The sequence below is a fragment of the Cheilinus undulatus genome, linkage group 10, assembly GCF_018320785.1.
Source record: "Cheilinus undulatus linkage group 10, ASM1832078v1, whole genome shotgun sequence".
NCBI classification, from domain to species: Eukaryota; Metazoa; Chordata; class Actinopteri; order Labriformes; family Labridae; genus Cheilinus; species Cheilinus undulatus.
This window is the reverse complement of record NC_054874.1, coordinates 31,113,049-31,139,433: the sequence shown is the minus strand read 5'-3', so window position 1 is coordinate 31,139,433 and position 26,385 is coordinate 31,113,049. Positions and strand designations below refer to the sequence as shown.

The 26,385-nt window shown below is 39.7% G+C and overlaps 1 protein-coding gene across 1 annotated transcript in view; it reads left to right on the top strand.

Annotated features, from left to right (window-relative positions):
- pcdh11 (protocadherin 11) overlaps nucleotides 1-26,385 on the top strand; it is a 187,137-nt gene that overhangs the window by 60,316 nt on the left and 100,436 nt on the right. Inside the window, exon 4 of the mRNA XM_041796987.1 lies at nucleotides 13,195-13,254. Within this exon, the coding sequence (XP_041652921.1) occupies nucleotides 13,195-13,254 (60 nt within the window). The remainder of the gene's footprint in view (nucleotides 1-13,194; nucleotides 13,255-26,385) is intronic.

Below are 26,385 nucleotides of genomic sequence, written 5' to 3'. Positions count from 1 at the left end.
TGCAAACACAGATATATCCAGTCACACTAGCATACAAATGTGTGCACGCACACACATGGCCCTCTCTTAATCTTCCTAACACACATAAATGCATATTCACACACATGGAATACACACAAACAAGCACAAATGCAGCGCATAAACACAAAGCAAACGTCCCCACAAAGTAGATGAGCCCCATTCTGTGTCGAATTGAAAGCATCTGCAAAACCAGTTCCTCTCGGCCGTGGAGGCGTGCATCAGCCGGCAGAAGCGCCTGCTCCATGTCCCAGAGTGGCTCGCGTAACACTTGGCCTGCTCCCTCGCCACTGCCTGGATCAGAGAGGCCCACTGCTATCATCTAGGCGCTGGCAGCACCGAGGCTAGGCTTAGAATTACAAATTGGTTAGAGGGAGTGAGTGACGAGCGCAGGCCAAGAAATATACTTTGAAGAGAGAAATGCATTCCGGGTTGTGACAAGCACGCCGCATTATATGGTCAAGTGTACGAGTGTGACTCCGGCCATGTGGATTGATTCGCATCCCAAAGACTCTTAAATGAGGCGAGGCTCTCTCATCAAGACAATGCCAAAGTATTTATCTTAGAAAGTCACCCAAAATATTACTGGATTAGAGAGCTTTTCAGTGCGCAGTCTCTTGTCTCGTGGCCTCAATTTGTTTCAAACTGCCCCTCCTCTCCTAACTATTGCAGCAGCACTGATTTTTCTGTGTTTTCTGTTAGCTCATATATTAGACACTGACAGCTGAGTAATAATCACATTTTGAAAAACGCATCCAATTTAATCCAAGATACCTCAGTCCTGATAAATTAAAGAGAATTACACAACTCATTTGGCACAATTAAAGGAATAGTCAAACAAAATTCAAAATGTTTTTGGATAATTATGCTTGAAGGATTCTCAATGATGCATTTCTAATTTAATACCACTCTTCTTCAGTATTTTTGAACTGTTTTCCTTTCATGACACATGATTAGAGCCAGGAAATAATTCTCTTTTACAGTAGGTAAAGAGCAGCCTCTTCAAATGAAACACATTTCCATCACATGCTGTTTCTTCTGAAAGAGAATGAACAACACTCCATTTGAGGTGCAAACATGTTGAAGGTCAAATATATTTTTAAAAAATTAATCAAGTCCCGAAGTTACCGAAGGCCTCCAGCTGTACTTGACAGCATTGAGCTGAAATAGAAAAACTTGAAACAGGGCGCACAGGTGGTTGGGTGGTTTGGGTGCTCACCGTGTGCGCGGGCGGCCCAGGTTCGAGTCTGGCCTGTGGCCCTTTGATGCATGTCTCTCCCTGCTCTCTTCCCCGTTTCTGAGTCTACCCACTGTCCTCCTCTATCTAATAAAGGCACGAAAAGGCCCAAATATATATATATATATATATATATATATATATATATAAAACTTTAGAATATAGTTAATAATATATTGATTGTATAGCAAGTGTCACAGATACCAAGCAAACCATGACATCATAGACATCATTAGAGCACAGACATCACATGACATCATATCAGGTATCATAAAACAATTTTTTTAAAAAAAGTATATTTTTGGTAGTATCACAAATTTAACCACACTGAACATATGCAATATAATTGTGGTTCTCAACTGGTGGGTCGGGACCAAAAGTGGGTCATGGAGCTGTTTTCAGTGGCTCTCAAATGTCTATTTTGTACTTTTTGTTTTCATTGTTAATTTACCTTAACCCGTAATATCATAAGTTTAACTATACTGGAGATATGCAGATATGTTCTTTGGGCATTTCCCCAGAAACTTTTAGTACTCTTCTTTGGGAATTTCCATAAAAATCTAAAAAAAAAAAAAAAAAAATCACAAGGAACTAAGCACTTTAACCTGTAATTATCAGGACTTTTCCCAGAAAAATTTCATTAATCCTGTTTAGTTAAGTGGGGGGATTTTCAGCTGAAATGTTAGGACATTTTGGAGGATTTTTGTGGAAAGTTTGTTTTTTTATTTTTTATCTGGGATTTCCTAGGAGCTTTCAGGAATCTTCCATGATACCTCCCTGGAACCCTAACCCTATCTGGGGTCTGAACACCACCATCTTTTATCTAATAAATCTGAGTGATTGATGAATATATCTGAAATTTGGGTCATGAGTTCTCATCATGGAACTTGTGGTGGGTCCTGCAGCTAGACCAGTTGAGAACCACTGGTATAAGGGGCACACAGTCCATGGCAAAGTCAACAAATATGCATTAATGTTCAAAGGCACACATCAGTGGATAATGTCAGACTTTAAAGCATAAGGTCTCTGATAATGAAATATTAGAGAGTTGTTTAGGCAGCACAAACAATATTAAGCTTCCCCAACATATTTTAGATTATCATAAACCCAGAGTGTATGAAATCCTGTTCTTTCTAATCCAAAGCAATGCTGCATTAGTAGAAACAATCCATGGTATCAGAGCCTGCTCGAAACAACACAGATTGGAAAAAACACAAAATCTATTTAAATAAACACTCCCACAAATGCTTCTGTGGTTAAAATGTGAATTTAGTGTGCAAAAGCTAATGAAATGCAGCCATTATACAGAATACTATAGCATTACCACTCATTTTAGTCATGCCCATTTGGAAGAGTGACTGACAATGTGGTCGTGCCACATTAGGAGGAAGTTTGTTCTTAACACAGCAGCTTTGTAGTTTGTAATTATATTGTTTTTTCTGCAGGCTTGTTGGCACCTTGGTCAAAGGCAGGCTCCCGTGTGCCTCTAGGACTCCCTCTCATGTAAATGAGGCACCTCTTTCCCTGCCAAAGCAATCATGACATTGCACTGGTGCAATGCTAGGTCTGCAAATAAGCCATGTCAGAAGCACACACAAGCCACTGGTGTAACCCTCTCGAATCCGCTCTCTGAGCAAACCGCAGAGCACGACCAGTTGGCATCTCTGGAATTTGGTTTGAAGTTGTAGAGTATTTTACTTTTGTTGTCAAATTGCTTTGCAAATGAGGCCCACCCTGGCACAATTTCAAAGAGCTTTTGCTATATGTGCAGCCTCCTCCAGGCGCTAGTTTCTGAACCTTCATCACTCTGTATGCATATGCACAGAGCTGCTCTAAGCTCACATGGAGGACTAGATAAACATGCCAAGCTGGGAGGAAGATGGAAGGCAGCATGCTTATGTCTTGTCAGCCTGTCTGTGTGTTGTTTCTGTGTTCGTCAGCTTGACTGACATGGTCTATCTAATAACATGGCAGGTAGACAGTTTGAAAGCCTTGTAGGGTTTTACCCATTAAAATGATATTCAGTCATTTTTTGATGGGCTTTTTCGCCCGAAACCACGCCTCATAATGATTCAAAATTCGAGTGCCTTTCACGTTGAAATGCTGTGTTGCTTGAAGCCAGATCAAAATAATTGTTTTGATATGTCCTGCTTTTTATTTTCTTGGCAATGACATTAATAGGGGGTGATTGTACAATGTGGATAAAGAACATTTTTTGAGGTATGTTGACAAAATTTGAGCCACAGTTCCCTTGGCTCACAGTTCTAGGGTTTCAGTCTGGGCATCACGGAAAAGGCATTGCTGAGGGATACAAGTGTTACACGTATTGCGTGTCCCTTTGATTGCATGTCCAAGTCAGCCACTAAATAATAATAATGCAGGGATTGAAACACTGCAAAATAGCCCAAGGCTCAGAAATTGCTAATGAAGAGCAGCAGGGTGCAGTTGGGGGTGCAATGGGAGGTGGAGGCATCTGAAACCTCACTTCCTATTTTCAAAGGCAAAATAATCTATGGTCGCTCTCTTTTTACTCAAAACATCTGTGCTATTGCCTCAAACAGGAGAAAACATTAAATGAATAAGTAGGGCTAGGAAAACAATTTGGGGCTAAAATAAATATGCATTCTACTCCTTTTTCATGTCATAAAGGTGTTAATTGAACTTCAACACAGGGCAGATCTATCCTGCACTACACTTGTGTTTTACACGTGTTACACTTTCACTGCCTGTCAAAAGGTCTCACACTGCAGACAACCATCAAGCAGAGGGAAATCCATGGAGAGGGATAGAGACAGAAGGCAAGAAAAAGAGAATATATTTGGTGCTATGTGCTGCAGATCAAAAACATGGCAGTCACATGATCAAAGGCATTTGATAATCCTTGAACTACATGGCTCCTATAATCCCAGCGAGAGAGAACTATATTTTATTTTGGGGGAGGGGAGGGGGCAATGTTGGGGTGGCAAACAGAGCTAGAATAGCAGTAACTAGCAGTTGGAGAGGCAGTTTACTAAATGTATCATTGCACTCGGAGTGAGCGGGTGAAGATAACGGTATAAAGCCTCCCTGTGTGTGTGGAGAATGCAGGCTGAGCTGATGGGGCTAGAAACACAAATGTGCCACAAGTCCCCTTTCCACTCAGCACTGAATAGTGCTCTTGTTTACTTTCACAGGGCTTGTTGGGGAAGTTGCTTGTTGAATGTGACCAGACTACTATATATCATCTAGCACACAGACAAACCGAGCAAGATACCCAGGATTTAGGCTTATTCTTTTTTAGGGTAAAAAATCAATCATTTCTGTGCTGAAATGTCCAAAAACAAGACCTGTGTGGCATTTACTGAATTATATACAATCATGGCCAGCTGGTGTTAAATTACCACAAAAGGATTCTTCAGATAACTCATAACAAGCGGTGTGATGAGACACTCAACAGATGAGACAAGATTCGGGTTCATGAGATTTTACGCTTTTTTATTTTTTTTTTAATTTTGATAACAAAACAAGTAAGTGGAAAATTTTTTTTTTATTCAGCTGAAAGTCACAAGGCTATTCAAGGATATTTTGAAATGTTGAAACTAATCCTCTTGTCCTGAATAATACTATGTACATTTTGTCTAGTCTAGCCATGACTCAAACTCTTCATTTTAAAAACCTTTTAAAATAAAATCTTCTTGAATTTCAAAAGTGTCACATACTTAATTAACTATACTATAAATTCACTGCAACAATACCAATAGTAATAGAAGTAGTTAGATAATCCTGAGACGCAGACAGGGGAATTTTGCCCGTACTTTCAAAATCAGTATTGTTTTAGGTTATGGTAGCTGCTGCTATGCGACTTTGTGGCCAATTAATCTTTAAGAAAGTTTTCATCACGACAAGAAATCTTAAGATATTTCACTCTCAGGAGAACATGTCATAACACTCCATACAATCTTTATTTATTTTGGTTGAACTCGAGCATCACAACACAACAGCTCAAGAGCCCTTGACTTATGCAGCAGGACAATGAACCCAAACACACAAGCAAGTCCACCTTTGACTGGCTTAAAGAACAAAGTGAAGGTTTTGGAGCGGCCTAGTCAAGGTCTTTACCTAAATCTGATTGAGATGTTGTGGCATGACCTTAAAAAGACCATTCATGGTGGAAAACACTCCAGTGTGGCTGAATAAAACAATTCTGCAAAGCAGAACGAGCCAAAATTCCTCCACAGTGATGTGAAAGACTCATTGCCAGTTATTACAAATGCTTGCTTTCAGTTGATGCTGCCAAGGCTGGAACAACCAGTTAACAGGTTTAGTAGGCAATTAATTTTTTGACATAGGGCCAGGTAAATCAGGAGGAGATTTTTCAAAGTTCTGTGTGTCATGCAATATTTCTCAGGCCCTCCATATGGATGCTTTTTAGGAAGTGGCCCCCATTCCAAACTAATGAAATAGCTCTCAAATACGCTAAATTCTTTCAGCCCACAGGCTACTGACCAGTGAGTAACGCAACTTTAGTGTCTTCTGCACATTATAACATAATGTAAACTGCTCCCTAAGGATTATTTCTTGAATCAAAATTACACTATATGGACAAAAATATTTGTCTGCCTTACCATTCAACACAGGGACTCTTTGATATTATTTTCAAATTAGGCCTGTTGATATTAATGCGTTAGCGCTCGTGATTAATCTGGAAAGCTTAACGCATTAAAAAAATAATAATGCAATTTAATCAAATGACTAAGTTTGACCACAACTTCCTCTCATAGCCCTCGTGCGTGGATGTTTACATCCCTGGCGTGAAAAGGTTAAAGGCAGGCCAAACGCAGCCGGCAGTGATGTGTGAGGAGACAGACCCAGGTCTGCTTCATGGCAAATTTCAATTTAAAAAGCTGCCTAATGGAAGTCTGGATGAAACAAAAGTTGTGTGTACATACTGCGGTGATGAACTGTCTTTATACTGAAGCACAACAAGTCTGAAGTACCACCTCCGGGCAAAGCGCATCTTTGCTAATGTTAGCAAAGACGCTAACAACAAAACGGGATCAAGCCATAACGCCAAGCTACACCAGTGTAGCCCAGCAGACCTGGATTTGTCCCCAAAACGATGACATCTAAGCCAACTAATGAGATCCCTAATGGGTCGCCAGAGACTGCAGACCATCGACATCGTTGACGACAAGGGGCTAAGATAACATCGGGGTCGCCTCGGATGACCCGTACTACAGAACACCTACAAGAACTACTGTCACAAGAATCTGTGAACTGTATGACAACTAAAAAGGCAACTAAGGTGGAGCAGCTGGCCAGAGCTACATTTATTACACTGATGAGAGAACACTGGACATCAGTCAGCAACTTCAGCTACCTCAGGGTAACAGCACACCTGATCATTCACTTTACAGAAGTTATTTACTACCTGATGTGTTTGTCTACTGGGTTCATTTGCAGTTTCTAAATATTATTGCACAGTGAATTAAGACACTCTATTTACAAACCACAAATAAGTTTAAAAACTTTAGTTTGTTTAATAATTCTTCATTTAAACACCATACTTGTACTAATTTATCTCAAACAAAAATGCAAGTAAATGGTAGTATTTTGACTGTTAATTTATAGAAAATAATAAGAATATATTTTTTAGTAAAAAGCACTTTCTAAGTGCTGTAAATAAAGTTAAAAAATGAAAATAAACACTTGATAATAAGAATGTTAAAAAATCGAAATATTACTAAAACTAAAGAAATGCTGTGATTAATCATGATTAATCACTGCATAGTGATGTAATTAAATTGATTAATTTTTTTAATCAATTGACATGTTAACATGGAGTTTCCCCCCTTGAAGTCCTTGCTTTGTGCACTGGGGTACAGTCATGTTGGAATAGAAAAGAACCTTTCCCAAACTGTTGCCACAAAGTTGGAAGCACAGCATAGCCCAACCCCTGAAAAACAGCCCTATACCATTATCCCCTCCTCCATCAAACTTCAATTTGGCACAGTGCAGTCAGGCAGGTAATGTTTTCCTTGAAAACTCACCCATCCAGCTCCCAAATACAGAAGTGAGATTCAACACTCCATGAACACATTTCCACTGCTCCACAGTCCATTGTTAGCATGCTTTACACTACTCCGTCCAACACTTAGCATTGGACTTGGGTTTGTTGGGCTTGCATGCAGCTGCTTAGTCATGGAAACCCATTCCATGAAGCTCCTGCACTGTTTTTCTGTTAACATTAATGCCAGTGGAAGTTCGGAGTATTCAGTTATGGAATCAGCAGAAGCATTGATGACTTTTACGCAAATATGCCTTAGAAGTCGTTGATTCCACTCTGTGGTTTCGTGTGGTCTTCTGCTTTGTGGCTGAGTTTCTGTTGTTCCTAAATGCTTCCACTTTCTAATGATAGTAGACTTAGGGATATCCTGCAGGGTTCACAATCACAATTTTTACAAATGTTTGATTGCATGGCCAGGTGCTTGATTTTGTACACCTGTGGCAATGAGTCTTATAGAAAATTCAAAATGAACCGGTGTGACCAAATACTGCTGTCTATATAGTGTACCATGATGCAGCTTCTACATATAATAGTCCCTAAATGGCAATGTCCATTATTTGTTAGCATAAAGTTTACATACGAAGTTAAATCTGGCAGACATTGCACCCTCTGGAGAATAATACAGTTGCCACCTTTGTCTTGTTAGGTAAATATAGCCTTAGTCACATGAGATTTTCAATCACAAATGCAAATGTATAACAGCGACAACAATGTATTTCACGATCAAGCTTCTCAACATTGAACATCCTTTGTTGTCATTACAATCAAACCAGAGGGGGGTACAGGTCTTGTGGTTTAAGTTGCGCCCCATGTGCACAGGCCTCCCCAGTTCAAGTCCAGCCTGTTGGCTTCTTTCTCACATGTCTCTTCCCCATGCTCTCATCCCTGTTTCCAATTTTATCCACTGTCCTCCTCTATTAATATAGGCATAAAAAGCCCAAAAAATATAGCTGCATTTTTTTTTAACAATTAAGGGACCCATGGAGGTGCAATTTGCTCTTGGTATCTGAGCAACACAGTTTGTGTTGTGTCTTTGTTAGTTCTAACCTATGTGGGTATTGTGTAGCAGGTCGATGAAAGCTGGAAATTAGTATGGAATCATAGTGTTAATATGAGGCTTAAATGAGGAACACACACCTTAAATAAAGTAGTAAATGCTAAATCAGCATGTCTGATCAGAAATCAGAGAAAGAAACATCATGTTTCATTTTCTTTCCGCTTCCTCAGAAAATAAAATTTATAATATCCTCACATCATTCTCTCTGGGCCTCATCAGGTTACAATAACCACCCCCAGCACTCTGAATAGACAAAAACATCAATAGGTGCTGTAATCCAAGGCTCTCTGTTGCGAGACCTGTCAATAGTGTTTCAGATGCAAAATGTTCCAGACCAAAGGTGATTTGAAAATCTTAGCTGTTTTCTTCTTCCATTTATGATTTTTCTCCTGGATACATGAACAGCTTACACGTGTGTTTCTTTTAAAACAGATCGTGAGTCATTGCTCATGAAATGGCATGGTGTTGAAAAATTAATACCTAATAATTACGTTTTACATGTGTGTTTCACTAGAGCTGTGTGACAAGGCAACATGCCGGTAATGATAAGTAATGTTTGGTTCTGCTCAGAAAATAAAGTGAGATTGAAATGAGAAAATAGTTGGAAAACAAATAAATAAAACATCCTTGATTATAGCTCGGGGATATCTTTCTATGTGTTTGTGTTTTTGTGTGTGTCCAGGAAAGGGAAAGGGATTTAGATTATCTCTGGTTAGTATCAAGCTTGAACAGGCCTTTTCATTTGAAGGCACTAGATCCAAGCAGAGTTTTTAGTTGGGTATTATGTTGTTTTTGTAAATGCTGTTTTCAAATTAAATGGTGGTTGAAAATGGAATACAAAACCTGTTTTCACTTGCAAATTTCATCTTGCTCTGCAATTTTAGACGATGAATAAATCTCTTGAGAAGAGAGGAAACATTTTATGAATAAATACCACATACTTGGCTTTGATTTTGTTCACTGATTACAGAGAATATTTTGACATTTAGAATTTTTATTAGTAACCCAAACTATTCTTGTTGTCTATCAAGTTTGGAACATTTTGGAGTGGAATTTTCTTTTTGTTTTCATATTTAGCATTCATACTATCAGTTTCCTGTTAACAGCACTTAGTCATCTGCATTTTGTGAAAGCTGAGGTTCATGCCCTGAGGTGCTACTTGTAAACAGGCAAAGTAGTTAAATGATCTAGGCCAGTTAGGGGCCTCCAAGGGCCCACAAATTTTAAACCATAGCATTGGTGCAAATTTGCAAAGTTTGCAGTCACAAAAGGAAACCTCCTAAAGAGAACCCATCTGACAGCACACTCCTGTTAGGCTGCTAAGCATCACACTGGCATCACTGAGCACTGGCTTTAGCACTAGAAAAGACACTGGGTAAAATTTACCCAAGGCGGTTTTCAATTGTTTCTCACTTTGCATTAATTAAATATTCAAGTTTGTCAGTCTTTGACTTTTCCTAAAGGTTTGTTTTGTAGCACCTAAGGCTTTTAAACTTGTTTGCATGAATCTAGATTTTAAAAATGGTATTTAATAACCAGAACGACAATTTTGGCAATGTTGGTTTAGTGTTATTTCACACCAGTGCATACACAATAGACACCCTCCATCTAGTGTTGTTCAACCTGATCATATACTAAACCTCCCGCATGGACAGGCATAAACAGAGATTTATCATTGGGGATTTCATTAGATATGCTTAAAGGTACAGCGTGTAATATTCAGTAGCATGTAGAACAAACTTCGTAAAAATGGAACTTAATGTTGTGAAGTATATTTAAATTTGAGTTTAATTATCTTAATATGTAACTCTTTTTAGCTCATATGTACTTAGAATCAGCCTGTTATTATACATAAGGAGGGTCCCCCTCCACAAACTCAACTATCTTGCACCTCCATATTTTTGCAGAACAATAGAACAGACTATTTAACAGCTGCACATTTTTTAAAATTCCCCTGCTTGCCACCGTGACCATCAGAAATGAGCAGTGCAACTGAGAATCTGTTAGGCCCAGTTCAGTCCAGAGGTGACGAGACAAGTACAATTTCAACATTCAACATTCAAGAAACTGTAAGTTCAAACTGTTTCAACTGGCGGAGACAGTCATTTCCATTGCGACAACTCTAACAGTCACTCAATTTCAGGTGATTTACAGTATATTCTAAGTTAGTGCGCAATAAATTTATCTCCACAAAAAACATTCCTGAATCCAGACGGTAATCCTGATCCCTCCCAAAATCTAATTCCCTGATTACTCCCTTCCTCGTGAGGTGGAGACACGGTGAGGCAAAGTACTGGCTTTGCTAAGTGTGGACTGTCATGGCAGAAGCACCCATGGTCTCACCGGAAGACTGAAAGTCATGGCAGAGGGTGAATATTCCTCTATTCCTCCCAGTGTTGTGAGTATTCTCGCTACAATTCGCTGTCTTTCTGTTATGCTCTGACTTGTCTCCTTGACCGGGCGTGCGTTTTTCAAAGTCTATGAACTCCAAAACTTTCAATAGAAACACACCCAAAATGCTGCTGGGATTGAAGTTACTCATGTCCGCCATCTCCTGGTGTAGAGTGGTAACAGCGCAGACCTCCACCATTAGCCCTATCTCCCAATAGTAGAGAATCCTTTTAAAAAATTCCTGGATCCAGACGGGGATCTAGATCAGTCCCAAAATCTAATCAGTTCTTCCTTATGCCATTTCTGACATTTCCTGAAAATGTCATCAAAATCTGTCAAAGACTTTTTGAGTTATGTTGCTAACAAACAAACAAACGAACGAACAAATGAACAAACGAACAAAGCCACCCGATCACATAACCTCCTTGGCGAAGGTAATAAACACGAAAATACTTTACTAGCTCTGTTTGTAACTAAAAAAAAAATTGTATTAGAGGATTTTTTTTTCCACAGACAAATTCAGGTAAAACACTTCTTAATTTCTCATGTATTAGCAAGTATTGTACCAAAACACTCACCTTGTTGTCTTTAATCCATTGTATCTTTCCCTGTTTGCTTAGGGTCATTGTCTTGCTGGAAAACAAATCTTCTCCCAAGCTGTAGTTCTCCCACAGACTGAAAAAGATTGTACTCCAGGATGTTCCTATATTTTGACAAATTCACTTTACTCTCTACTTTTACAAGCATTCCAAGGCCAGTTTCTGAAAAGCATCCCCCCAGCATGATGCTCCCACCACCGTGGTTCACAGTGGGGATGATGGGTTTGTGGTGATGTGCAGTGTTTGATTACCGTCAAACATAGCATCTTTGGTCTTATCAGACCAAAGAACTTTATAGGCACTGTAACATTCTGCAAATGTGAGGACTGGCTCTTTCTCACTGGAGCACAACACTTACAGGCATTTTGTCATTTTATTGTTCTTCATTTCTGTATTTATAGGTTTTAAATATTCTTTCAAATGATGTTAAAATAGTAATAATGTAAATTAGGGGAAAACCCTATACTTACATTTTATGTTGTTTTTTGTGTATATATAAGAGTATTTAAAACATAAGAGGGGACGAATGCTGGTTTAAGCCCTCGTAAAAAAATGCCCAGGGTCCCAACAGACTCTAGAGCCACCACTGTTCACACCATAAAGAACTGTACATTTTCAAACATCCCTGCTGAATTCACTAATATGTCATACAAGCCACCAGTTTGGAGGCTTTGCTTTAACTCAAGGTCATTATTTTTATTTCCTGTTAGACGTCATGCATGCGTATGAGTACACAGAAGCTGCCCTGGTCCCTAAAGAAATAACTCGTGGTTATTTGTCATATCAATTAGGATATCATGGTTAAAAAGCCCACTCAATCTGTAGGGATGATTTTGTCTACTAATTCCATCATCCCACTAAGGCCCATTTATTCATTTATATTTCATAGAGCAGTGTTTATGCAGTGAAAGCCTGCCTGTTTTTATCCCTCTTAGTTTCCTTGGCCACTGAGGTGTTCCTCTACGTTCCAATGAAATATAGATGTTAGAGTCTGGAGAGCTGAGTGTCTCATCTGTCCTGGTGATACCATAAGGCAGCCATTAATAGTGTCAGGGAGCATCAGACATACCACAGGCACATAATTGGATGTGAGGGCATAACTGAAAGCACCTGCTTGGAAATCAACAGTGCCTTCCCAGGAGGCAGACCCTTGGTAGATTCCCAAAGAAGTTTTCACAGACCATCCACTTCCCTGCTGGGTTTCTCTCACCCGTTGCTCTTTTTGTTTTCACTGAGGTCAATTTAAGATGGCATCATTTTTTTTTTTTTTTTGTTTGTTTGTTTTTTTTTTATTCTCTTTTTGTATGATGGCATTGTGAGTATGCAAATACTTTGGATTTTTGCATAATCACAAGCAGCAGGACCATCTGTTGTTGGCTTGTTGACTTACCTTGTGTCTGCTTTTTAATGGTGTTTTCTTGTATCTGAGTGATGTATTGGTGTATTAACAATGTGATAATCATTTAACCTCAAAAAATGCATTCAGGCGTGAATGCAAACTCCGAACATATGTTCGGTGGAATCATCTGACAAAGAAGGATTTATAATCTTTGTGGTGGGATAGAAAGAAAACAAAAAAATCACTGTGCCCACTCGCATGATGTAGGATAAGATAATATGTTCAAGATAAAGATTTAAAATAGGGCTGTCAACATAAACTGTGGTCTTAGATTAGAGGGTAGTAAAGAACTGTTAGCTGATTGAGAGTCACTTAGCTCCTCTAAAAAAGATTGAAAAAATGCTAATGGCAAGGAGCAAAAAATAAGCCACAACTTGTGTAAGTGAAGATTTGCTGGGAGATGAACTCTGCTGAAAACATGTCCCTGATAATGTGTTTTTCTTGTAGAACCTGGACCAGACACCAGAAAAGTCTTTCAACTCACCGCCCCCAATTTGTCCTCATAAGGTAAGCTCCAGCCTTCTTTTAAGCAAAGAAAAAACAACATTATGTCAAAAATATATTTTCAATGTTCTTTTTCTGTCTTTTAATAGCCCACATATGTCAATAGGTCTTTCCATGAGCCTTCTAGTCTTCTCACCAAACCAATGTTTGATTCAGGGTACATAAAAAGGAAGGATGCACAAACTATTGGGGTTCATGAATAAATACGTCATAGATTTCTCATAGGTGTCATTTTCTCTGTTTGTTTAACCTGCATTTCACAATGCTAAGACATAAATGACATGACTCAAGTGCAGCAGATTTATTCAATGCTAATGAGTTCTTTACATGCACAGTCAAAATCATCACTTCTCTCTGACAATCTCAAGTCAACTCAACACTGACTGAAGTTACTTTGCCCCCTCAGTTCTCGCTCCTGGTGCACAGCTCTGGCAAATGTGATAATGTGCTATGTAGTGAAATTCACACAATTTCAGTTCACTTAGCACCAAACGTGTCAAAAATGCCTGTGTCCTTTTCTGGATGAGTGGCTGGTTGGGGGGCGAGTGGCTTATTGCAGGAGTGGACCTTGGTAAAAGGAGCCCAATGGAGGAAAGCTGTCTGACAGCTTGTCATCAACTGTTCAAAGTCTCTCAGCACTCCACATCTCTAATGCACAGCCAACAGTCTAAATGACTTTGGTAGTGTTGAAAGGTGCACATGGTAGTAAGGTCAACCCTGACATCGCTAGACCAATTAGCAAACATGAATTATTCCATGCTCTCTTAGCCTTTTATTCTGTTACCAGAGATATTTTCAAAGGATGTAGGGAAATAAGCCTATGCACACTACAGGACTACTGTATGTTTGTTGTAACCAGCTGTAAACTGCTATGCCAGTGGTTCCCAACGTGGGGTCCAGGTACCCAAAGGGGGTTGCGGATGATCTTGCAGGGGGTACGGGGCCCTGTCTGCTCTGACGTTGTCAAAATGAGATGTACATATCACTGGCATTGGCCAAAACATTCTCCCGTCTCCAAAATCACCACTTTTAAGAGAATCAAAAAAGATGTATTTTTACAGCAATACATGCTAGGCTTGTTGAACCATGGTCCTGGGGCATCTTGGATGCCGAATTGATTATGTCATACTTTTAGACAGATAAAATTAGGCCCAGGGTTTGACTATGAGCTGTGACGTTGCAGTCAGGCCAAAATCAGGCTGAGTTTGTGTAGTCTGAGCCAGCCTTTAAACTAGAAAACATTTTCATCCAATGATTAAGGTGGCTTGTTTTTTTTTTCTTCTCAGTATGAATGAAAACAAACCACGCCTTGGCACTGAGCTTAAACCCATCTGGGGAGTGGTCTCAGGCATGATTCAGGTGGTCTTTGGCACGGTTCGGATGACGTGAGTGTAACCATGCCTGGATACGGGATAGAGTGTCGTCACAGATTTATGACATCATTGTGAAAACTAAACTTCTTTCCATGGCTCAGCAGTTTGTTCAAATTTTTCCTAAATAAAAGGTGGGAATCATGAGAATCAAGTAAACAAATGGTCTGTTATGACTCACCTTACGGATGAACACAAGATGGAGTCAGTGAGATGATAGTGTAGATAAGAAGAACGCTGTTGCTGGAATCTTAAAAAGTGTTTTTAAAAACATCCATGGTGGCTGGATGGACTTTTTCTGCTATGAAAACTAGCTTCACTAGCTATGTGCATACCACCACCTGCTGTATCAGACTGAATACATACACAAGTGGGCTCGGGTATGGATCGACGTTGCTAATATGAAAGCAAGTCAACAGGGGAGGGGGAGAATTCACGTTGTAGCATGGTTCAAAATAACTGGGCCTAGTGTGAAAGCATCCTCTTAGAGAAAGTGCAGTTGGTGGATGCAAATTATTTATAGCAAAACCTCATCGTCTGAGCCCTCCACGTTGTCTGAGCATCTCCGTTGTAAACAAGCTGAGGGGTCTGCTCTCTGCATTGGGATTGCGCTTGGCCAGCAAGTGGTATGGGGTGTTTAAGACTCTATGAACTATGGGTAACTCAATTTACGTTGACAGTAAGTGAAAGTAACTTAAGTCTTATCTGGCATGATCCATGAGGTCAAAGGAACTGCCTATAGGATTCTTGCAAGGCACAGATCATAGGGGAAGTCTACAAACAAATACTCTGCTGCACTGAAAGTTCCCAATAGGATAGTGCATCCTTAATTCTTAATGGTGTCACTCTTCCAAGAGCTGGTTGCCTGTCCAAACTGGGCAATCAGTTGAGAAGGGCATTAGTAAGAGAGGTGACCACCTCAGAGGTGGTGTCCATGTTTACCTTGGCAGGCCAGGTTGGCCAGAAATCTGTTTGGAGGTTAGGGGAATAAAACACTTCTATCAAAAGTGACATGGAGATTTTTCTTGTCCTAAGTCGTATGACAGTGAAACATATTTAATATGAGCCCTTTTCCCTGGCTATCATTCTGACACCAGCACAAAGGCAGCAAACTTTGATTTAAATATGTCAGTCAATGCTTTTTCTTCTCATACGACAAAGACACCTCATATTTAAGTTGCTCTTGCAGAGAAACTACAGGCTGACAGTCTATTGATTTTTTTAAACATGCAGTGCTCTTTTTATAGTATAAGATGCTATAAGTCAGTGCTCTGTTGTCTTGACTTTATCAGTTTCTCTTTCTTGCCCGCTCTAGCTCTCTTTCCATTTTTACACAGCTGATCAAGGCTGATGTAATGGGGGAACACCGTGGGTTTGTGGAGAGTGTTATTCACGTTTTAGCTGTTAGCAGCGGAACATAATCTCCCTCTAGTCAGCTCACATTAGTCTCCATGATCCGCAACAACCCAATATGTGCGGCGAATGCAATGGGCCAGCTGGGCTAATTTGGTATGTCAGTCAGCTGAGGAGGCTGGTAAAATGAGTAAATGGCTGGATATGATTTATATGAAAAGAATATTCAGATTATAATGGCTCTCAGAATAGAATATCCTCTGTCTTTTTACACTTCTCTTCATCTGCATTGTGTGCATCCCCCAGACAGATAGTGAAATGAACAGAGGGCTTTTAAACTGACTGCTCTGTGATTATATTAAGAGTGTGAGAGCGAGGAAAGAGAGAGGAGGGAGGAGATTGGGTGCCCGAGCACTAAGTATATATAATTGCTTCTTGACACATTGGCCAAATTCTGCAGTGCCAGGATCTGAGCGAAGATGATTAACGGCTGTCCGAGTGGGTGGGCACTGCAGGTCGTTCAGGGCCTTTGGTTTCCATAGCGATCCTAGTCTAAAGGCCATATATTGCATACTGAAAATCCCAGAGGTCTGCACATTGTTAAACTACAATTATTACTCACATGGAGAACATTGTCTGTCCACCGCAAACTCTCTTATTCATCCACCAAGCTGCTCGCTGCCTTTCCCCTCCTCTCTATTCTTTTAGTTTCACCTCTATTTTTCTTAAATGGTTTTTCTCTTGCTGGAGAGAAGATAAAGAGGGAAAATCTTGCATTCTGTGAATAATTGATGAGTGGGCTCACCTCAGAGCATCATTACAGCACGGCAGTCAGGGTAAGAGGTGAGGGTAAGATCATATTTCTGACACCAGGCTTCAGGCGCTAGAAAATTGTGTCAGTTTTTCACTTCTGAATCTACAGCATGAATAACAGTTTCTCATTATGCCACAACAGGATGGGAATGAAACTGGAACGAGGATATGAGCATACATATGTGTTTCTGTACATCTGTAGAATGGCATTTGTAGCACAGACTTTTAAAATCCCACCGTGTTTTTTCTGTGCCTGACAAAGCGTTACACAGTGCAAACAGTTATTTTTCTTCTTGGTTGTGGGGCAGATTTCTGCCTGATATGATTGTGTTTGTGCCTGTAAGAATGTGTGTGCGCATGCATGCATAACTACATGTTATGCGTCTATGTGAACAGTGCAATCTAGTTAGGTGACAGATGGAGAGGGCAAGGATGGGGGTGGGGATCAAGCACCTCTGACAGTATGGGGCCTGCACTGCACCCTGTTCCTGCCAGCTCTGAAATTGCTTAGGTAAACTAAAGCCGTGCAACTCCGGGATGCCATTTCACAGTTTCTATTTTCCACATGGTGCAGGAACCTCTCCCATGATGTGACACCTAACATTGTAAAGGTTCAGGGTTGAACATGGTAGACACGGTGCTTTATGAAGCTCAACCTTGGAGATTGGAGCCGAATGTAAATGTAAACACTCTGATTGTTAGGGAGAAAGTGCTAAAGACATCCTGTTAGCTGCAGCATTTTTAAGTCAAGGAAAGGCCACAGAATAAGCACATCTTAATGATGATTCATTCTGTATCATAAAAGACGACCCCTCTGGCATCCAAACAAGAGGCTAGTCATGCAGCAATTAAGCTAAGTTAAAGGAATCAGAAAAACAATGGATGGCGAGTTAGGCTTCCTCCTGAGCATGAGCATGCACATGCACGTCCTTGATCATGCAAGTGCACAACACACATATCCACTCACTCATCCTGTCGCACACACACTCACACACACACACACGCATAATCCATTTGAGGTAAATGTGATCTCAGAAGACAAGCGGCAACGACCCACAGCTCCATCACGGGGGCCCGGGGTTACATTGGTGGCCATCGTCAACAAATAATTCTTTGTGACTGAAAAATAAAGACAATCCAAAAGGTCATTTGTGACCTCTGGGACCAGTACTGTGCAGCATCTGTCACTAGCAGGCACCACATGTCTGTGTCAAATGGCAAAAGGTATGTGGTGTAGCCAGCCTGCCGTGTAATAAAGGCAGCAGGACGGTATGTGCGTGGCATCACCGCCACAGGTGCATTAGCTGGGCTCTGCAGTCTCCAGACTTATCTGCAGAACATACAGTGTGCTGTACACAACATGGGTTGGGTTGAAGAACATTAGAGCTTGCCTCAGAGGTGCTATCGCTATGCAAGGTTAAACATTAAACATGGAATACTGTATGAATAAACATGAACAGAAGCACATTTACATTGGCGACTTCACTTTATACTGATTCTATAAAAGAGCATATATTACTGCCCCAAAAGCCCTCATCAGTGACACGTTCAAACCTTCAGATTTATGCCTTATATGGCTATCTGTAATAAATAATATTTTATAGGGATTTGATGTAATTAAAGATTATGCTCAACAGCTTAAATGACACATTTAAAGCTTTATATTTATGCCTAACGTGAAGATGGATAACAGATTGTGTAGATATGCTAAGTATTCAGCGTATCATTCATTCATGCCAATGCTCCCCCCTCATGCGGTGCTGATCCTATAATGGTTTATGAGGTTGAGGCAACCCTCAGGGGAATTGCTGACAATGGCCAGCCTCCATGTTTGATGTTATCTCTCTTGTCACTTGATTTCCACAACAAGGGTTAAGGGCATCAAAAATTCAGGAGAAATTGATGAAGGAATGTATAATCCAGGCTGCCCTGCCAGCTCGCCATGCTCATATATCTGCATCAGACCACACCTCTGTGTGGAACAAATCAATAATATTCCATTTCTAACCAAATTCCTCTTTCTGAATGGTGAAATCCAATCTTCACGGACACACTAACAAATTGGATATCTTGACGATTACATTAGGAAAAGAAACAGAAACAAAGAGATGACATGGGTGGCTCTATAAAGAAATATACCATGAATATTGTGTAGACATGGCAGAGGCCTATCTTGCAAAATTTCATTCTCAGTTCTCTCAAAGTGCAAATGAATTCTGTACTAGATTTCCCACATCCCCTGCACTGTACTCTCTCTCTCATACTCTCACTCTTTCCTTCTCTCTCACTTGCCACTGCATATCTCCCCCCTCAATCCAGCTAAACCAATCAGGGATTTGAAGGCCTCACTTCCAATCAATTACCACCCAAATCAGAGCAGAGGCCTTTGATATAGAATCATTTGTCAAATCAGCGCAGATGGCTGGGGGCAGGTACCCCTGTGCCATAGGCCATATCCACAAGGAAATCTCTGCTCAGGGTGGGCTCTCCCGACGCTCCACAACCTATTAATGGTAAGTCATTGTGTGCTCCAGGACTCCAGTCCAGCTGCCCGGTCCCCTGGATTGCTAATGTATAAGCATCTTAGCCTGACCGCTGGATAATACCAAGTCCCAGGCTCTGCCATGATGATTTGGACTATTTCTAAGGAAGGCAAAATGTGACTTTGACAGATCCTATTGGAGGTGCTCATATGGATTGCACCAAAGCTGTGAGAAGTGTGCCAGTGCTGCTGGGATAAAATATACCATGGTGCACCGAGAAGGAATTGAGATTCTCTTCATGAGATTGCTTTGTGTTTGCTTTATCTTGTAAACTTTAAACAGAAGCTCAGATAAATTCATTCATTTAAAGTGATGACATTTAATACAGATATAACAAAATAAAAGACTTAAGGGAAACATTAACAGTCACAAAGCAGAATAAAGGGAGCCAGTCATACCTAAATTCTGACAGTAAATCTGAGGAAGAGGTAAACAGTGTGGTTATGGTGTGTGAATTCATCCAAATAAATAGACCTCCATAAAAAGCACAAGAAGATAATTCAATGCAAATTGTGCAAGTGATGATAGCAGAGAAACAGATGTAGTATAATTGAAGAGATTTTTTTCTCTCCCTGCTCAACCACTTGTTAAACTGGTATGTGTTTTTATCAAATGAGATATAATAGAGTGCCCACTGCAAGTCAGGTGCTTCACAGAGTGATCATTAATGAAGCTGTTATAAATCAAATAAAACCCACAATGCAATTCAAGCATGCAGGAAACTTTGATATACATTGACCTGATTCGCAGGAGAATACATGTGTTTAAAAATACAAGATCATGAATGTTCCATTTTTCAAAATGTCAGCCGCCAATTCTGCATCAACAAACTGCACTTTGAACAGGGAAAGTTTCCAGACATGAAGTACTCCTCTGTAGATTGTGCCATTAATATGTGATTGGTTCATTCATTAACCAGGCTTGGGAGAAAAGCAATTTGCCACCTCTGATGAAGTGTTGAGAATTGGGAGGAACATTAGACGTAAAGTCTGTTTAAACTGTTGAGCTTTTTCCATGAAATCACAAAGCAGTCTCATCAAATTAAATAATAAAAAGGCACTGGAACATGCTAATCACTATTTGGGGTCTATGTGGCAAAACGTACTCCACAAAAAACAAGACAGTGCAAAAAGCTTTCAGGAAACATTTACTGCTTGAGGGATGAACATAAAGAATAACAGGCAATTTGAGGATAAATTAGATCACTATATTGAAAAAGTTACACATTTTAAAGATTATTAGGATTATTATTGTGCTTTATAAATTGAAACAAGTGTCATAGCATTTTTAGTAACTGCGCTTAAAAAAGTTTGGTCCACTAAAGACTGAACTTTTTGTTTGTTTCTCCTTAACAAAGCCTCTTCAGACCAGAGCATGTGAGTGGAGTGGAGCGATGAGATTTCCCGCTCCTCGCTCACAGAGCTGTTCCTTGCTCCCGCTCGTCCGCTCAGAGGGGAATCCGCTCATTATCGCGCCACCGCTCACTCAAGTTTCTACCCGCTCCACTCCAATCACTCACCGCTCACTCAACGAAAACACGGAAGCGCATTACCATTACCATCTTCTCAGTTTCAGACAATGGGAAATACTGATGTTTTTAAAAAATGACGATGATGTTAATATTAGTATATCAACACTATACAGGCATCTCAAGTCTCTCAGATTATTCCGGCAGAAAGCCCAGTCCGACATGCTGGATGTCGCTGTCTCTCTGCAGGAGCAGTGAAACCAACACGGGATGCTTCAAGGATACAAATTCTTGCAGATGCATTCTGGGTGAGACATGCTTCAGATGCATGGAGTGAGCGGTACCGGAGCGAAATTGGAGCGGGATGGAGCGAAAGATAAGGTGCCGGTCCACCTTTTTTGAAAAAAACCGCTCCGCACTCTGGCCAAAATCCTTCCGCTCGCGCTCCCCCGCTCCGCTCACATGCTCTGCTTCAGACCACTATGGTGAGATGCTGCCTCTGTCAGAATGGAAATACATGCTTAAACTTTCAAAATAAGATCAGATTCACTTCTGGTTAGGGTTAGTGTAAGGGTGCAAAACCTTGTAACAAAATATTTATTAAACATTACCATAGCTAAAGCTACATCTAATGAAGCTATGTTAGCTATGTAAGCAATGTAGGTAATGTCACTACATAGCTAATGTAGCTTAATCTAAAGCTAACAAAGCTATGTTAGCTTCATTAGTTATGTAGCCTAGGTGACAAAGCTACATAACTGATCTAACTAAAGCTTAAGCAAACAAAGCTATGTTAGCTGTGTTAGCTTTTGCTTTAGCTGCTTTTGAGAGGGATCTGGTTGCAGACCTCTATGGTGGGCAGTTTGGGCTCATCTGTTGCAGACTTCTACAATGGGGGGAACCTCACCCAGTGGGCAGGAAGTGACATTCTAAACCTTGCTGGGTTTTTCCTTAGTTTGTGGTGTGTTATTTTTATTTCATCCCCCTCCACCCTTTGGGTGCCTAACTCTAATCCTCTTTGGGTTTGTGATACGTTTGATTTAAACTTATCCCTCTGCTGTTGTTGAAGTAGCCACTTACAGTAACCTCTGACAGTGAGCAGAATATATACATCCTTCAGTACGTCATTCTGGTCCCAGCTTGGGTAATGCACGAAACTTCCTGCCCCATGGTCAGGATCGCCCCACCGTAAAGGTCTGCAGCTGAACAACCTATCATAGAGGCCTGCAGGCACAAGCTCAGCCTATTTTTGAATATTAGTTATGCAAATGGTGGCTTGCTTAAGCTTCATAAGCGTTAGCAAATGAAGCTACATTTGCTAACATACTAATGTTACCAATATAGCTAGCAAAGCTACATTAGCTTTGGCTAAAGCTAATGTAGCTAAAGCAAGCCACTGTTTGGATTACTATTTCTAAAACAGCGCTATACATTTTTTTTAACCCAAATTTAACCCTGTTTTATAAATGAAATGATGCTTAATCTTTAATGTTAGCGTTCTGGTTATTTCATTATAACTGCCAGACTTGGATGAAGTTGCGTTTAAAAAATCTTTACAAAGGTCGTACCAGCAAATCACTTACCTTCCGTTCCGACAGAGGTGGCATCCCGTGGTAACGTTCAGCTAGAGAGGATGTCTGGGATCTGCAGCCAGACCCCTCTCAAAATTTTAACAGTTATCATGGTGAATGGCATAAAAGTTTGGCCTGTCCATTTTCTTTGCTGTGTTTTTGTTCCATCTAAGGCCTAAATTACGATAGTTTTCACTGAATAAATTCAATTAGTGGAAAATTTTGGGACATTTGGGTCATGAAAGACAGAGCAGTGGAGAACCCCCAGTTTTAATGATGATGTGAATAGTTTTTCATTGTTTTTGTAAGTCACTGCATGAATTTTCATTTTGGCCAGATTAAACACACAGAAAGAAAACTTTTTAACAGATAGAAGATATTTTCTATGTATTCATGTGAGCATCAGTAAGTGCTTTAGTATTTATCCAGTTATTAAACCCCAAAATACCATAATGAAAACTTTCTTACTGGTTGAAAGCTTGAATGTCTGAATGTTCTGTTCCTGTCATAATGTCTACATCTCCTAAGTGTCGCTGTATTAATGTAGTTAGATCATTCTACCTTACCAATAGGTGAGAACTGCCTACACAGCCAACTAGGAGATACCTTGTATCTCTGTCTCTGATAACAGCAGATAATGGCCTTTTAATGGGCTGATAACACCTGAATGAGCTGGCCTCATTTGTATATGCCAAAGAGAGGGGAACAAATGGTTGGGTTGTGATGGGTTATAGAAAATATGCTGTTCTAGGACAGAATGACACAAACATACATCCATCTGGATGGTAGAAAAGTTCAAGATGGTTGCAGATATTATGGGTGTCGGTTTTATCATGCTAAGATAAGATGTTGCACTCATCTGTGATGTAAAGAAAACACAGTAAAAGGTGTACTACACATACACATTTTGGGCCTAAATCACTTCTAATTTAATTCATTTCACCAGGAAAAAGCTTTGAGACTATAAATCTCAGTCATAAGAGAGTCTCAGCAAAAGACAGGCAGAGACACATTTAACAAAGACACAAACCCCATTCCTTATTGGGACACTGTGAGAAGTATAAATCCATAAATGTAGCTGTGATAAATTTCAAACATTTCAACCTCATCTTGAATAGTGAACAGCCCAAATCAGCATATCAAATCTGGAAACTAGGGATGAGGATTGATATTAATACCCTCATTCATACTCTTTATCGATCAGCGTCTTGATTATTATTGTTGATACTTTTCTGTTGTTGAGTGTAAAGACAATACATTTTTTAAAAGAAGTTGTAAAAGCTGAGTACAGCTTGAATTAAAACGTTAAAAAGGTCATGATTCCATCTTTCATATCAAATCTATTTTGCTGATATTTTTTCACACCCTTGAAACTGCCTTTATTCAAGTTTGTTGAACACAGAATTTTCTTTTTTATGTTCCATTTTAATTGATGAAATTTTATCTTAATGTGCTTGTTAGTCATTTAACTGAGCTGACCTTGAATACATCATAATATAACCATCTGACAGCTCATAAAGAGAGCTTATTAACTGTAATCCTGTTGATTTCATCACAAATTGAAACACTGGATTTATATTTTTAACTAACGACTTGCTACAAAGTTCTTTTCATGGCTGATCTGAGTAGATGAGGAGGAAAACTGTTCTGCAGCAGCCAAAGCCAGAGTGCGTTCTGCTCCCAGCTGCAGCTGTTTTTCTTTTCAAGTCAAAAGTTAGAGGTACTGCATTTTTTGTTTAATTTTTTTGTTTGCACAGGTTATATGAAAAAATAACATTACGTCACAAAACCCACAAGACTTGATCACAGTACTGCTAAGCTAAAATGCCACTGATTTTCTGATTTTGAAAACTTCATAACCCCAGCCACGATGGAATCAGATTTAGAGCTCCAATCCTTGTTGAAACAGAGAAATTTAACTGCTTCATATCTGTTTTTGTCTTCCTCAAACAGATTCTTGAGGTTATACTAGTATTATTATAATAAACTGTAGACAATAAAATTCCCTGAACTAATGCTATTTTATGTTAAAAATATTTTTCTTTAAATGTTGAGCAATCTTTCTCTAAATAGTAAAACCCTCCCAATTTTTCTTCAGATAGACGTGCATCTATGGGATGCTCTGTTTAGACTCAATCATGCTACCAACCTGTTGACAGTTACCATTAATTCAACAGGAGAGACTTAATAATGATTTATAGATTTTATGAACTTGAACGAGTAGTGAGGCGACAGCAGGATATGATAACCCCTTTGGAGTCTAGACACTGGTGGTGGTGGAAGGAGTAAGAGACTTCTGAGGAGCAGATTTCCAAGGAGCTTGATCTAGACACTGATGAGATGACTAGGAAGTAGCGATGAAGGGATGCAGGATGCATGGAGGAGCTGGATCTGGAGATGTAATGGAGGTTACTGGGGTGTAGGAGAGTTTCAGCAGTCGCACAGAAACAACAGACTGTGGAGGAGAGAGAACAGATTTTAAAATATGGCAGCGGCAAGATGATTGGATTGAGAGAGCTCGTGGCTGGAAGGGATTGGCACAAAGCTTAAGTGAGTAGACGCCCATACCAGCTGATAACTAGAGCAAGAAACAGAGCAAGAAAGGGAGACACCTGAATGAGTGATTATTAATGAATAAACAGATGAAACAGTCTTTCAAGCGTCCTTAACTGAGATGTCCCATCAGATGTGTTTTTAAGCATTTCTCAACTCTTCATAACTTTTTGGCCAGTGGTCCAACTTTTTTGAAGGTGGTCCTGCATTAAAGGTCAAACTGATTGTATATCTTTGTGCTGTTTTCAGTGAAACATAGGATTTTAATTTCTAAACCATCATATGCAGTTGTTTACAGTTCACACAATGCCCCAGCTTTTATTGGAATGGAGCATTTATTAAACAGACTTAAGTAGTTGAGAAAAGTGGTGCATCTTTTAGTCCAGCTGAATGAGGATCTGCTAAGATGTGGCAGGCTTTGTTTAATAATGTTATTAGAATTCATTTATGCAGCATAATTTCTGTATTGATTTCATCATATCTTTTGTGTGAATGAGCAGTGAAGCTTCTCTAATACTTGAATGGAGATGTAATTCCCCTGGCTGACACATTAACAATACATCTAGATTTGTTTTCATTGACATTCACTTTCTTGGCCAGGTTGTTGTCATGTAATTGTTTGCCATTAGAAGAAAATGCTGCAGTTAGATTTCCATGTTTAATGACTTAAACAAAGCCTTTGAGGCTTCATTAGTTTGCACAGTGGTGCGGCCCAAACTAGATTGTCTAAGAAATAGATCTCATAAGTTAAAGCAAACAAAACTTGTGTCCTCAGGTGATCTGGCCCGTCAAAACAGCGAGAAAATAATAAATAACTGAAAGCATAAATACATTTATAAAGAAAAAACCTTGGAAATCCAAAACCTTTAATTTATAGATAAGGCATTAATCATAAATCACTTGAGATTCATGGTTTGGTCTATAAAGAGCTTTTTCAAAGATTTTATTCATGAGCTAAGTAGTATTCAATATCTTTGTGATTCCTTGATGTACCCTGGCCTTTTATTTGTTCCTCCCTACTATTATAAATCAGTGCAGAGCTGTGGGATGACACGGATGCCAGCTTTAAGTTCTTTGAGCAAGAATAAGACAAGTTCTCTGTGTTTGATTCATCTTCTCTTAAAATCTGTCTTCAGATCACCATGGTGTGTCTCTGACAGGCAGAGCAAAGATCGCCTGAATTAGAAATGAAAAATAAATCTCGACAAAACTCCTGAGGAGCCGCTGACCTCGGTGTACTAAGAAATGCTCTTCTGATGAATGTGTTTTACACAATATTTTAGCACCAATCAGAATCACATGGCTCAGTGGGTGTTTTCTTCTTTTTCACAATTTTTTAGTCATCATAAATGCAACACTCTGACTGAAGGTGCAAATCAAGCTGCATTTTTTATTCATGTTAACATGTCAGCTGTTTCTGTGGATGTCATCACCTCATTGTTCCATGAAACGATGGAGTTATC